This window comes from Myxocyprinus asiaticus, chromosome 42 (genome assembly GCF_019703515.2).
Source record: "Myxocyprinus asiaticus isolate MX2 ecotype Aquarium Trade chromosome 42, UBuf_Myxa_2, whole genome shotgun sequence".
NCBI classification, from domain to species: domain Eukaryota; kingdom Metazoa; phylum Chordata; class Actinopteri; order Cypriniformes; family Catostomidae; genus Myxocyprinus; species Myxocyprinus asiaticus.
The window spans coordinates 516,755-531,217 of NC_059385.1; the positions used below are offsets into that span (position 1 = coordinate 516,755).

Genomic DNA, 14,463 nt, shown 5'->3' on the forward strand with positions numbered 1-14,463 from the left:
AGCGAGTAGGATTCATCTGGTCATGTGATTCAAACATAGCCGCCCCCATGAGGGGACCCTCTCCATGTACATCCCTAATTCCGAAAAAGTTGGGACAGTATGAAAAATGCTAATAAAAACAAAAATGAGTGATTTGTACATTATATTCACTCTTTGCGATATTGAAAGCACCACAACTACACATTATATGATGTTTTACCTTGTGAATTTCATAGTGTTTTTTATGTACAGGAATTTCAAATCAGATGATTGTAATACGCTCCAGTAAACCTTTGTTAGTCAACACCACTCGCTGCTGCATCCACAGATGCAAGTTAAGACTTTACTATGTAAAGGAGAAGCCATACATCAACACTGTCCAGAAGCGCTGCCGACTTCTCTGGGCTCGGTCTCATCTTAGATGGAAAGTAGAACAGTGAAACTGTGTTTTCTGGTCTCATGAGTCCACATTTCAAATAGTTTTTGAAAAACAAAGAGGAAAAGAACCATCCAAGCTGTTATCAGCATCAGGTCTAAAAGCCAGTGTCTGTATGTGCCAGGGGTGTGTCAGTGCCCATGGCATGGGTAACTCACACATCTGTGAGGGCACCATTAATGCAGACACATATGTACACATTTTGGAGCAGCATATACTGCCATCCAGCACCGTCTTTTCCAGGGACGTCCCGGCATTTTCAGCAGGACAACTTCAAACCACATACTGGCCGAATAATCAGAGAGTGTGGGTGCTAGATTGGCATGTCTGCAGTCCTGATCATCTCCAATTAAGAATGTGTGGCACATTATGAAGCGCACAATACGGCAATGAAGACCCCGTACAATTGTGCAGCTGAAGACCTGCATAATGGATGAATGGGGAAAATTCCACTTTATAAATTAACAAACTTGTGTCGTCAGTGCCCAAATGCTTAATAAGTGTTATTAGAAGAGATGGTGATGTTTCACAGTGGTAAACACTCGACTGTCCCAACTTTTTTGGAGCGTGTTGCAATCATCTGATTTGAAATTACTGTACATAAATATAAAATAAAAAATGAAATTCACAAGGTAAAACATCATATAATGTGTAGTTGTGGTGCTTTCAGTATAGCAAATGGGGAATATAATTTACAAATCACAAATTTTGGTTTTTATTGTCATTTTTCATCCTGTACCAACATTTTTGGAATTGGGGTTGTAGAATAAAACAGCTTTTATATGCTTACTGATATGACTGGAGTCTTTATCTCATGTAAGTGTACCTGATTTTATACACATGTTTTAAAATTGCTACTAATTTCTCATGAAGTAAAACTTTTCAAATTAGGAAAAAATTACTGAGTGCACCTTTAAATAAAAGTGTCTGGTAAATGATTACTAACCTGTTCAGTTGGAAGTTCCCATTTCAAAAGTGAGTGTGCGAATGTAAACAGCAAATAAACTGACACATTTCCCCAATACAGACGACTCACTCAAAGTAAAATAAATAAGGCAGCTTTATTTCAAAGCTTTTCACTCAAAACCTCAATCGTTTTTTAATGCGTAATATAATATAACTTCTTTTTTGTTAAAAAAATAACAAATTCTTCTAAATAATTAAGTCATACATCATTGTTTAAAAAACAAGTGAACATTAACTCATTTTTCATGCACACAGTGTTGGACAAATGTATCAAATCTACTGTAACAGCAGACACACAGCATACAGTAACTCAACTGTTCTGTTGCATCATACAGCAGATACTGAGCAAATGTGTATATTAACATCACAGTGTATATTAACCTGTAAACAACACACACACACGCACACACACACACACACACTCGACAGGGAAACAAACATCAACCTAATGACAGCAAAGCAAAAGTACAACCAACACACTGTAAACAAACTATATAAACAGAACATTTCAGAATCATTTGTGCTCAGCTGGAATTTAAAAAGTGCAAAACTTGACGGTGTCTGTCAGAAACTTGTTTATTAAAGGAATATTCCGGGTTCAATACAAGTTCAGCTCAATGGACAGCATTTGTGTCATAATGTTGATTACCACAAAAATTAATTTCAACTCGTTCCTCCTTTTCTTTAAAAAAAAGCACAAATGTGTGTTCCAGTGAGACACTTACAATGGAAGTCAATGGGGACAATTTTTGCAGGGTTTAAAGACAGAAATGTGAAGCTTATAATTTTATATAAGTGACTTTTATATGAGTGACTCCAGCCAGGTCTCCTAAGCAACCAAACTGGCCCGGTTGCTAGGGAGGGTAGAGTCACATGGGGTAACCTCCTCGTGGTCACTATAATGTGGTTCTCGCTCTCGGTGGGGCGCATGGTGAGTTGAGCGTGGATGCTGCGGAGAATAGTGTGAAGGCTCCACACACACTATGTCTCCGTGGTAACGCGCCTCAACAAGCCACGTGATAAGATGCACGGATTAATGGTCTCAGACGGTCTCCCCTTTTCTCCCTCAAATTGGGATGAAAAGGGGAGAAATAAAAAAAAAAGAAAAGGAGGAACGAGTCAAAATTAATTTTTGTGGTAATCAACATTATGACACAAATGCTGTCGATTGAACTGAACTTGCATTGAACCTGGGACATTCATTTCCCGATGGGCGACATTTGCCCCCTGGAATTCATATTCAGGGGCATTTTTCCCTTTATTAATAGCATTTTTATTTGTTGTATATTTGTGTCGATTTGGACACTACCCTGACTAATTGGTAGACTGACGTCCTGAAGAGTTTAGTATCTGTGGCACCTCTTGCATGTCTTCTGACCCAACCAATAGTGTGACTTTGGGGCGGAACCAATGCAAGAAAGGGGAGTGTTCTGGAAACTTGTTTGAAAACATATTTTTTTGCATCTCCGTTTGGTGCCGCTGGTGATGCAGAAATGACACACTTCAGATTAAAAAGAAGAGTTCATTCACCTTCACTTCACCTGCACTCCTGTTGTCTGTTGTAGATAGGGTTACAATTTGTGTTTTGATTGTGTTCTGAGTGAAACACATACGTGTCGCGTTTGTCCTGTATTTTAGTGTCTCACACCCAAACTGCACACAAACCAAGAGAAATGGACCTGAAACACACACCTTTCGTGTGAGTTGAGCGAGATATCCGCTGTTGTTGCGTTGCATGGACACCACACTTGAAAGATGACAATCAGCGCACATTTTCTGTCATGTTTTCCATCAGAAGTCTGAGAATTTTGTCAGACGTTTAGTATTCAAGTGCATGATAATTGTTTCTCATCATTGCGATTCCAAAACACCAGTAAATGCATCAATTCATAACATTACATTGCATATGTCAGTGCTCGTTCTGGAAGAGAAACTGCAGCACTTTTAGTGCAAAAGTAAAGTACAGGTTTAGTTAAAATGCTTAATGTGATTTTCTGCAAAAACAACGACACTGTAATCCAAGGGGAAATACACTATTTTCATGTTAAGCATTTTCTCTCCCATTAAAATGAGTTATAAGGCACTAAACAGAAAAATATGATCTCCATTGATTGTAGCTTCATTCTTGTGGCAAAAAGGATTGTTTAATAAAAGTGAAGATTTATAGAAATTTGGTTCTTCCTGTTCGTTGTTTGCAGTTTTCATTTTAAGTGTATTAGGGGTCGTTCACACCAAATGCATCCGTCCGAGCTGTTTTTCAATTGTTTTCCTATGTAAACAAGCTCTAGGTGGACCTCTTTAACCATCGTGCAGCATCTCGCACAGGAGTCCTGCTGAAAAGAAACCTTTCTTGTATTTGGCTGACAGAAAGTTGGCAACTCTAGCTGTAGACTATCTAGTGTTCTGTGTCGTGCAGCTGATGGCGTGTCGTGTCGTTCAGGTGTCGCTGCCACAGCGTGACATCAGCCCTCTCAGCGCACACTAACAAATACGACTCACTCGTTACCTGCGGCCTTCTCACCTGTCAAACACAGACTTCTGATCAGAACGGGTCACAGAGAGTGGGGATAAAACTATGTTGATGCAAATAATAAAATAACACTAACCATATAATCATGATAAGTTAACAGAAAAATAAATACACTTTTAAAAGGGAGAAGAAAACGTTTCCCAAATCTTTTGTTGTTGATGTCAAAAGTCGTGCATCCAATCAGACTCCACTGGTACAAATTCGGCCCAAAATTTGTTCCATGTGTTAGACTGGTAGATCACACTACATGTTTATTGTCATTTATAAACTTCAGTATATTGGTAAGAAGGGGGACGGGGGCTAGTTGTCACACAGAGAAGTTGTCACAAAGTCTATATCTCAGTAACTATAAGATTTGGCGTCTGAAGTCCAATTACACAAATGTTTTTTTTTCGAGCAGTGATGTATGTTGGTTTCAAACACCTCGTTCAAAACTCTCTCAGATCAGAATAATAGTTGTGACTTTTACCCTCCACTATAAGTTTTCACTATCATATTTTTTGAAGTAGCTGTTGTGTAAACAAGCGACCATATCAGATATATATTTTTGTACATGACCTTTTCCATTTTTGTTGTTTAAAGGAATATTCCGGGTTCAATACGAGTTAAGATCAATGGACAGCATTAGTGACATTGTTGATTATCACAAAAATTAATTTTGACTCGTTCCTCCTTTTCTTTAATAAAAGCACAAATGTGTGTTCCAGTGAGACACTTACAATGGAAGTCAATGGGGTCAATTTTTGGAGGGTTTAAAGGCAGAAATGCGAAGTTTATAATATATTATATACCTAACCCTAACACCCTTAATCATTGTTTTTTTGGTCATTTTAGGGTTTTAATGTTTGTTGACATTACATCGCCATGGCAACAAAGTTGTAAAATTGTCTATATCTTTCCACAGATGTGGTTAGTAAGTGATTTAATCACAGTAAAATCATGTTAACACACATATTGTTTATGTCTTGTGTCTATACTTTTGAAACAGTGAGTATTTTAATGTTTACAGATTGACCCCATTGACTTCCATTGTAAGTGTCTCACTGGAACACACATTTGTGCTTTTATTAAAGAAAAGGAGGGACGAGTCGAATGTTTTTTTTGTTGTGGCAATCAACATTATGACACAAATGCTGTCAATTGAACTTAACTTGCATTGAACCCGGAACTTTCCTTTAATGCATATTTTTGTTCTTAATAATTATTTTACTTGTAAAATGTTGCTGAAATGTCTATAATGTGCTGTTTAAAACAGATGTAGATTTAAAGAGAGGTGTTGAAGTTTTTCTGGTGGTGGGATGACAGGAGAACGTGTCCCCCACAATGTTCACATGAAACCTACACCTCTGGTTTAATGGCAGGCTCCACTGTGACAACTTACCCCATGTATAGTGACAACATGCCCCGACACTGGGGAAAGTTGTCACCAAAGGTCAAGGTGTGTTGGTGAAAAGTGTTCAATAGATTTTTAGTAGGCAAAATAAACCTACCCTGGGAGTATAAAGTGTGACAACTAGCCCCGGCCTGCTTTATGTGTTAATAATTGTGCACATTTATGGGTATATGCAGGTCCTAGTAATATTAATACATTTCAATATTAGTTTTTAATTTAATTTTTGTTTACTTTTGTATAATAAATAATTGTGTTGTTGGGTCACCATTGACGTCCAGTGTAAAATCTGTGTCCTGAAACCAAACCAGTTTAGGATAAATGAGTCTTTACTCACCCTGTTGAACAGCAGAAGGTGGCGGTGACGTGCTGTCACTAGCGGGTAATGGCAGGCAGGTGGTGCCGCTGAGGTCTACAAACATCAGGGGTCTGAATCAGATTTCAGTGCAGACAGAACACATGTGCAGTGACACGGACTACAGCTGGCTGATCACAGCAGTGTTTGAACAAGTCATGATATAATATTAGAGATGAAGGTGACAGCAGTTGTGACAGGTGCAATGCTACTGATGCACAGACGCATGGACAGATAAAGGGCGCTAAGAGACACGAGCTTACATCCCGCGCGGGGTCCAGACAGTGGACGGGCACAGAGTACAGCGGTGGGCACAAACACAGCTCTGTGATTGGAGGAGAAACAGCCATTAAAACAGCCCCATACAACACACACACTCACACACACACACACACACACACACACACACACACACACACTACCAGTTACGTTTGGACACTCCTCAATCTTTATTTTGACTATTTTCCACATGTTAGACTAATAGTAAAGTCATCAAAACTATGAAATTACACAAATGGCAAGATGGGACTAGAGCCGTCTTGGTTCCGGAAGTTTTTCCCATTAATTTTTTCCATAGGGATTTCATAAAACCATGCTGAAAACACATCTATTCCACGAGCACTTAACCAATCCACGCTAATTGCACTTACTATTTAGTAATAATAATAATAGTAATCAAACCTTTCCTTGTCTCTCTCTTTCTTCTGTGCTATACTACGCCAGCTACTTTGAGAACTACAACTTTGAGGCAGTGCGATACTGCAAATATTATTGACTTTTGTATCACAAATTGCTTGCTATGTTCCTCATTTGTAAGCTGCTTTGGATAAAAGTTTAAAATGTTAAAATCCTGGGGGTCTGGGTATCTCAGCGAGTATTGACGCTGACTATCACCCCTGGAGTTGCGAGTTCAAATCCAGGGTGTGCTGAGTGACTCCAGCCAGGTCTCCTAAGCAACCACATTGGCCCAGTTGCTAGGGAGGGTAGAGTCACATGGGGTAACCTCCTCGTGGTCGCTATAATGTGGTTCTCGCTCTCGGTGGGGCGTGTGGTGAGTTGTGCGTGGATGTCGTGGAGAACAGCGTGAAGCCTCCACACGTGCTACGTCTCCACGGTAACGCGCTCAACAAGCCACGTGATAAGATGTGTGGATTGACGGTCTCAGACGCGGAGGCAACTGAGATTCGTCCTCCGCCACCCGGATTGAGGCGAGTCACTACACCACCATGAGGACTTGGAGCGCATTGGGAATTGGGCATTCCAAATTGGGGAGAAAATGGGAGAATTTTTTTTTTAAATCCTTCAGATATTCAGATATATACAAATATTTAATAAGCAGTAGTGATGGGAAGATCGGATCATTTTACTGACTTGGATCTTTGAGTCTCATTCAGCAAAATTAACGAATCTTTATTCAAGTCATTTCATTCATTTGAGCAGAATTAAATTAAAATGTTACATTTTCAATAGCCAAATCCCCCCAACATGTCTGCTTATGCAAACTTTGATTACAGTCCCAATAAGGAAAAATGATAATGCAGCCAAGGACAAATTATGAGAAACAGAAAGATTAGTTCACCTCTGGAATCTTCTCGTCCGAGTCGTTCGTTCTTTTGCGTATACGGCTGTCACGTGACAAAAGAACGAACGACTTGGACCAGATGACTCGAGAGGTGAACTAATCATTTCTGTTTCCTGTACAGCGCCTGTGCGGTTTTCACGTAACAAACGAACGGCCAACACAAAATGAACGAATCACTCTCTGAGACTACTCGTCTTCTGAGTCACATAAAAGATTCGTTCAAAATGAACGAATCGTTCATGAACGACCCATCACTAATAAGTAGTTTGAGAGTGTCGGGAGAGCAACTCGATTGCATCATTCACAAGCTCTGATTCTCTGATTGGTGGATCTCTCTGCAGGATTATGGGTAGTGTAGTTCTACAGCAGGAAGGTAAAATAACGTGGACTGATGACTTTAATTGAAGCATATACCATCAATTAACAACATCAGAGCTCACGGTATGGTCTGTTTTTAAAGGTTTAGAAGTTATTGTTAATAATAAATTCCCCTATGGAGAAAATGAATGCGATTTTTACTTCTGGAACCAGACTGCTGCGCTCTATCAGGTAACAGTAAAATAAATAAATAAAGGACAATAAAAAAAATCTCTTGCATTAAAATTTTAATTGATCAAGAAATTTATGTAGGCACAATTTATATTTGTCTACAAAACAAATTTCAAGCATTTCAGCACAAGATTTTAGATCAAAAGTTTAAAAAAAAAAGATAATTTTAGATAATGATAAACAGTGTTTTGACTAGTAGTGCATAAACACACACACACATACAATGATTTTCATTCTAACTGCAGCGTGTTCTGTGAGGAACGTCATGCGTGACCGCAGGATAAAATGCGTGATTGAGTCACAGCTAGAGAAACATAAACAATACGTAAACAAGAGCAGAGAAACACTCTTTATGTGAAACTTTCTGGGATGAAAACTGAAGACAACAGGAGAGTTTCAGTCTGTCACATTATTATGATCTCCTGTCAGTATTACATCCACAACACTAGATGACAGTATAATGTCTTACCTTCATCTTTACGGGGTGTCAGTCTGTGAATCTCCTCTCGTAGTGCAGATATCTCCTGTTCTAATTCTCTGTTCCTCAGTTCAGCTTTCTGTAACTGCCTGAAGAAGGCAAAACATGGCACATGATCAATAGACCCATTGCGACATTACACGACAAGTTTCTAGGAACTTTTCACTCATTTTTTGGTGCACAATGAAAGCGAATTTCCGCTCCTCCAAATTCTACTCCGTGTGCTGATGAGGAACTTTGCATTCCTGAATTTGCCAAAGTTTGTGAGATTCATGATGTCAAACGGTTTTTTCTCAGATCTGCCCACCCAAAACGTCACATAAAACATTTGGTTGGTCCAACGAAAAACTGTGGTTGATCTGTTGATCAGACTGTCTTTGTCCTTTCTAAGCATGGAGTTCTTGGTTTGAATTTTAGGGATGCGCCGATACCATTATACAGTTATTTAGAACAGCATCTGTCAATACAGATACAGATAGTTTGGTGGTTCTGCTTTTTTATGCTACCTTGTTTCAAATCCCTGATAATAAATTACACAACTTTAAAAGAAAGTTAAATAATAACATTCTTCTCTATGTCTCTACATGTCTTCCATGTTTCAGAGTAACTGGTCTCAGTTATAAACAAAAAGCATATATAAATATATATATTTTTTTTGTGTCTGGATTTTCTCCCCTTTTTCTCCCCAATTTGGAATGCCCAATTCCCAATGCGCTCTAAGTCCTCGTGGTGGCGTAGTGACTCGCCTCAATCCAGGTGGCGGTGGACGAATCTTAGTTGCCTCCGCGTCTGAGACCGTCAATCTGCACATCTTATCACGTGGCTTGTTGAGCGTGTTACCATGGAGACATAGCGTTTGTGGAGGTTTCACGCTATTCTCCGCGGCATCCACGCACAACTCACCACACGCCCCACCGAGAGCGAGAACCACATTATAGTGACCACGAGGAGGTTACCCCATGTGACTCTACCCTCCCTAGCAACCGGGCCAATTTGGTTGCTTACGAGACCTGGCTGGAGTCACTTAGCACGCCCTGGATTCAAACTCGCGACTCCAGGTGTGGTAGTCTGCATCAATACTCACTGAGCTACCCAGGCCCTGATGTATGGTTTTTACAGAAGCTTCAGTTCTTCTGATGGATAAAACATTCGCTACATGGTTCAGTGTGATCGTTAAAGCATAAATGCTGTGATTTCATTAAATAAATATACTGTATAGTCTACATGTGCTGCTCGCTTCACAGTGGATTAGTGCTCTGCTCTGTCATCTCATACAACGCAAATGATTCTCAATGTCTTTGACGTTTCCAGTGTACGAGAGGCCGACTTCACACATTAATTTAAAGCACACAGCTCAAATGCACACTAAGATTGCAGCCTTTTGTGGTTTAATAATCACACTACGACATATCCTGATTTTAATTTGATAAATTGTCCATTTCAGTGTAAAAGGAGTAATAGAGCAACCGCTCCAATAAGCCTGTGAGCATTTGAAAGCAGTTGTGTGTCCGTCAGACAGCGTACGGGTACCAAATAAGTCAGTGCACGGATCTATCAGTACTGTAGGAACACTGGTAATGGTACTTTTGACAACACTACAACCTAGTCTCATAGAATGAATGTTATTATAACTAAATTTTTGCTAACTGACTTTTACGTGCCGTGTTCTACGTTTCACGCCGTTTCCTGGTGAAATGAACACTAGAGGCACTACAACAACTGTGTATTTTTTATTGACTTTCACACAAATCACGACTATAACAGTTGATTATGACTATATAAACATGTATTTTTCACACTATTACTCACACACTGCTATGTTATGATATCTAAACACTTTTATTTAATGTTTTAACGCTTGTATTACATACTCACCTACATTTACACACTTATTCCACTGTTATTAGCTTCCACGGTAGCTCACCTGATAGAGTGTCAGACTTCAAACTCAGAAGTCTGAGGTTCAAAACCAGTCAAACACACAAGCTGACACATGAGCTGAAAGTGTCATAGAAGTGACTTGAGATGACAGGGTTGCTTCAGAAATTGTTCTTTTAATGTCACATTTGCTTTTAGGACACAATCGATTAGGGTTAGGTGTTGGTTTAGGGTTGTAACATAGTAGGCAGACAGGACAGTCAGGAGATGAAGATGACGATGATGATGTGAAAACCCAAGTGCAGTATTTATTTACAAACCAAAGTGAAGGCCAAAACAGACATAAGAAATAAACAAAAGACTCAACTCGACTTGACTATGATTAAAGAAATTAACAGACTAAGAGAACAACATTACACATAAACAATACTAGACAACTGAAACATGAAGGCTTAAATACACAAGTACTAATGAGGTTAACAAGACCATGAAACATGAACCAATAAAAAGACAAGACTAATAAACTAAAGACTAATCATGACAGGACACATGAAACATGAGGGTCACATGACAAGACAGGGAAAATCACATGATACACAGGAAACAGGAACTAAACATTCAAAATAAGAGTCCAGCGACACAGACGCAACAGAACATGTGACGAGGGTTAGGATGTCTGTTTTGTTCATTTATCTTTTCGGACACTACTGGTTAGGTTTAGGTTAAAATTTTAGGTTAGGGAGGTACGTTTTCCTCATTAAAACCACCATCTAATATTCACCTTAAAAACCTTGTCTGATTATGACACCATTTCACCCGCTTTTGGCGCCCCCTGCTGGACATTTCACTGGGAAACTGCAGTGAAACATGTAATGAAGCACGTAATTTCGTTTTGCAAAAATATTGTCACGGTCACATAACGTTCCTGAGACCAGGCTGAAATAATCAGCCCTGATCATGTTTTTACTGGCCGCTACATTGGTGCATCTGTAGATGATAGTCAAAAATGTGGTTCTGCGTGACATAGAGCAGGTAAACTAGATGAACAGTAGCAGGACAGAGACCGATAGAGCAGGTCAGATGAGAAGAGCTGATGTACCTCTGCAGATCTTCAGTGTGTGCTTTGCTCTCCTCCGTCTCTGTAGGGATGGTCCGGTCTGGTTTGTTGTGTTTTGGAGGAAGATCTGGTGCTGATGTCACCTCAGCAGAGATCGAGTCTCTGAGCTGCAACACCTGATTCTGGAGCATTCACACTCAAATGAGTGAATCCACATTAAACATTCATACATCATAATCCAGAAGTTGTGATCTAAATCAGTGATTCCCAACCAGGGGGTGTGTGAAAAGAAATGGATTTTGCTTTTTCCAATGTGGAATTGTCTATAACTTTCCACAGATGTGTTTAGTAAGTGATTTTATGACAGTAAAATCATGTTAACACACATATTGTTTATGTCTTGTGTCTATACTTTTGAAACAGTGAGTATTTTAATGTTTACAGATTATTGACCCCATTGACTTCCATTGTAACTATCTCACTGAAACACACATTTGTGCTTTTATTAAAGAAAAGGAGGGACGAGTCAAAATAATGTTTTGTGGTAATTTTATGGGACTTGTATTAAACATGGAATATTCATTTAAAGAGACTGTTTCAGCTCTTGTTCTACATGTATCAATGTTAAACTTATAAATAGTACAAGTTATGCATGTAAACAATAAACATGTAATAATTTATATGTATTCAATATAATATATGCAATTTAAAAAATATTTATTGATGGAATACAAGGAATTTGTAAATTTTTAAAAAGCTAAAAGGTGACCAAAATTATAAAAAATTAAAATATGTAAATTTACTATTTCATAATTTACTAAATTAGAAGGTCCCCTATATAATTAACAGCATTATATCCTATGTAATCAAAATGGACATTATAACTAAAATATACCTGACATTTTTATAATAATCAATATTAATGATAATGTTAAATGATATAGTCTTTGATGCACATGTTTGGTTTCGTGTCGATGAAGGGGTACTTCAGTCTCACTGATGGTGCTGGGGATGTACTTACGGCAAAAAGGTTGGGAAACACTGATTTAAATAGCTTATAAAGATCAATAAGATGAGACCGAGAAAACGTATGCATTCTCTTCCGGATCCGGATTGAGCGTCATACCAGTTTGAGATAATCTCTGTCCTGCTGTTGGTCAATCTCCATCATGATGTCACCGCTGCGGTCCAGCGCACCGGTCTCTCTGCAGTTGTAAAGGAGAGTCAAAATAAGTGAAACTAACTAAATAATTTTGGTGATGAAGATGACGATGAGCTGACCTGGTGGCTGTGTAAGAGTAACCCACAAACGCCAGATGAACTCCGACCGGGACGTGCTCCATGACATCACTCAAGCTCTCCTGAAACAAAGAAACAGTGTCATGCAGAGCATCACGCTGGCTTCCTTAAACACTGTTACATGAATGTTTACTTTGGTACCATTTCACTGAGACAGTCGTCCAGCACATCAAAGTTGGATGTGTCTGTGGCATTGGACACTTCGGGCTGGTATGGAGCAGGAAGCAGATGAAGAGAGCTCCAGTCCAAACCGCAGAAGAACGGATGTTTTCTGAAGTCTGCAGAACCGTGTGAGCCTAGTCTCTCTGTCCTGTCACAGATCAGACCTGTGATCAGTGAACGCGCCTCTTCGGACAAATCGCAGCTCGCCGCAGGAAACTCAAAGTAATCCTGTAACGACAGAGAGACTCTCTCTACTTTTCTTTTAAAGAGTTCATAACATACATTTCACCCGAGGTGTTTTTGCACCAAAATACTTTCTACCCTCTTTCTTGGTGTTTAGGAGAAATAGTATATATTCATCTCTCTCCTTATTACTACAAGTTTGTGAATATCGCATAGGCGTCATTAAGCCTGTTTACATGCACGGCAATATGCTCATAACTCCTAAAAATCAGCTTATTTAAAAAATCAGACAAAGCAAGAAAACCATGTTTACATGAGATTTGAAATAATGTCGTTATTCTTTGCTTTTGACGTCAAACTGTGAAGATGCATGCACACAACACGTGCACACACTGGATAAGCCGGTAAGAACAACAGTGGGGTAATGTGCAAAAACCGGTTTATTCTTACACCGTTTATGATGTTATAACAATTAAGCAAAACGGTTCTTTGTGTTTACATGACCACGCACATTGTCTGTGTGTGTATGTGTGTGTGTGAGAGAGAGAGAGAGTGAGAGTGTGTGTGTGTGTGTGTGTGTGTGTGTGTGTGTGTGTGTGTGTGTGTGTGTGTGTGTGTAGTGTGTGTGTGAGTGTGTGTGTGTGTGTGAGTGTGAGTGTGTGTGAGTGTGTGTGTGTGTTGTGTGTGTGTGTGAGAGTGTGTGTGTGCGTGTGTGTGTGTGTGTCTGTGTGTGTGTGTGTGAGTGTGTGTGTGTGTGTGTGTGTTTGTGAGTGTGTGTGTTTGTGTTGTGTGTTGTATCTGTGTGTGAGAGTGTGTGTGTGTGTGTGTGAGTGTGTGAGTGTGTGTGTGTGTGTGTGTGTGTGTTTGTTTGTGAGAGAGAGAGAAAGAGTGTTAGCTCTATGAAAATTTCCTCCAGTTCTCTTGATGTGGTACCCACTGCTCTGTTCAAAAATGTAATTGACACTATTGGTCCCTGCGTGCTCTCTATAATTAATAATTCACTGATATCTGGTTATGTTCCAGTTTATTTCAAACAAGCTGTTGTTCAACCACTTCTTAAAAAAACAAAACTTGATTCATCTTTGCCCCAAAACTACCGGTCACTGTTTATTAGGTGTTGGTATCTCTGGAACAGCCTTGAAGTGGTTCTCGTCATACTTATCAGACAGGTCTTTTTCAGTCAGAGCTCAACAGCATCTGTGTCCTGTGGTGTTCCCCAGGGCTCTGTTTTGGCCCCATTGCTTTTTGCATTATATTTGTTGCCTTTGGGGCAATTAAAAAGTACATTTCAGGGTGTCTGTTATCACTGTTATGCAGATGATATTCAACTATATATTTCTTTTAAGCCACATGAAATTACTAAATTGTCTATTCTTCTAAATTGCATAAACTCTATAAAAGATTGGATGGCTGAAAACTACTTGCAGTTAAATGCCGAAAAATCAGAAGTTCTTATTTCTGCTCCTGCTGGTGTTCTCCTAAAGGTGACGGAAACTCTTGGTCCTTTATCTCAATTTGTGAAGCCTACCCTTTGAAATGTATGTGTTTATATGGGACAGACCTTGAGTCTTGATCAGCATGTAAATTCGCTTGTGCGTACTTGTTTTTATCAGTTGAGA

At 39.3% G+C, this 14,463-nt stretch overlaps 3 protein-coding genes across 6 annotated transcripts in view; 2 read left to right on the plus strand and 1 right to left on the minus strand.

Moving 5' to 3' along the window:
• LOC127433095 (ATP-sensitive inward rectifier potassium channel 15-like) overlaps positions 1-14,463 on the plus strand; it is a 344,355-nt gene that overhangs the window by 307,268 nt on the left and 22,624 nt on the right. The window lies entirely within an intron of this gene.
• The window catches only part of LOC127433071 (palmitoyltransferase ZDHHC8B-like), a 241,047-nt gene that overhangs the window by 96,717 nt on the left and 129,867 nt on the right, over positions 1-14,463 (plus strand). The window lies entirely within an intron of this gene.
• LOC127433075 (myotonin-protein kinase-like) overlaps positions 1,458-14,463 on the minus strand; it is a 28,635-nt gene continuing 15,629 nt past the window's right edge. For 2 of the 3 annotated variants that reach the window (XM_051684724.1, XM_051684726.1), the window contains exons 8-15: positions 12,641-12,889; positions 12,482-12,561; positions 12,327-12,405; positions 11,243-11,382; positions 8,257-8,354; positions 5,920-5,981; positions 5,639-5,713; positions 1,458-3,902 (exon numbers count right to left, since the gene is read on the minus strand). In XM_051684724.1, coding sequence (XP_051540684.1) covers positions 3,777-3,902; positions 5,639-5,713; positions 5,920-5,981; positions 8,257-8,354; positions 11,243-11,382; positions 12,327-12,405; positions 12,482-12,561; positions 12,641-12,889 — 909 coding nt within the window. In that variant the 3' untranslated portion in view covers positions 1,458-3,776. The remainder of the gene's footprint in view (positions 3,903-5,638; positions 5,714-5,919; positions 5,982-8,256; positions 8,355-11,242; positions 11,383-12,326; positions 12,406-12,481; positions 12,562-12,640; positions 12,890-14,463) is intronic. The other variant, XM_051684725.1, reaches the window with a different exon arrangement.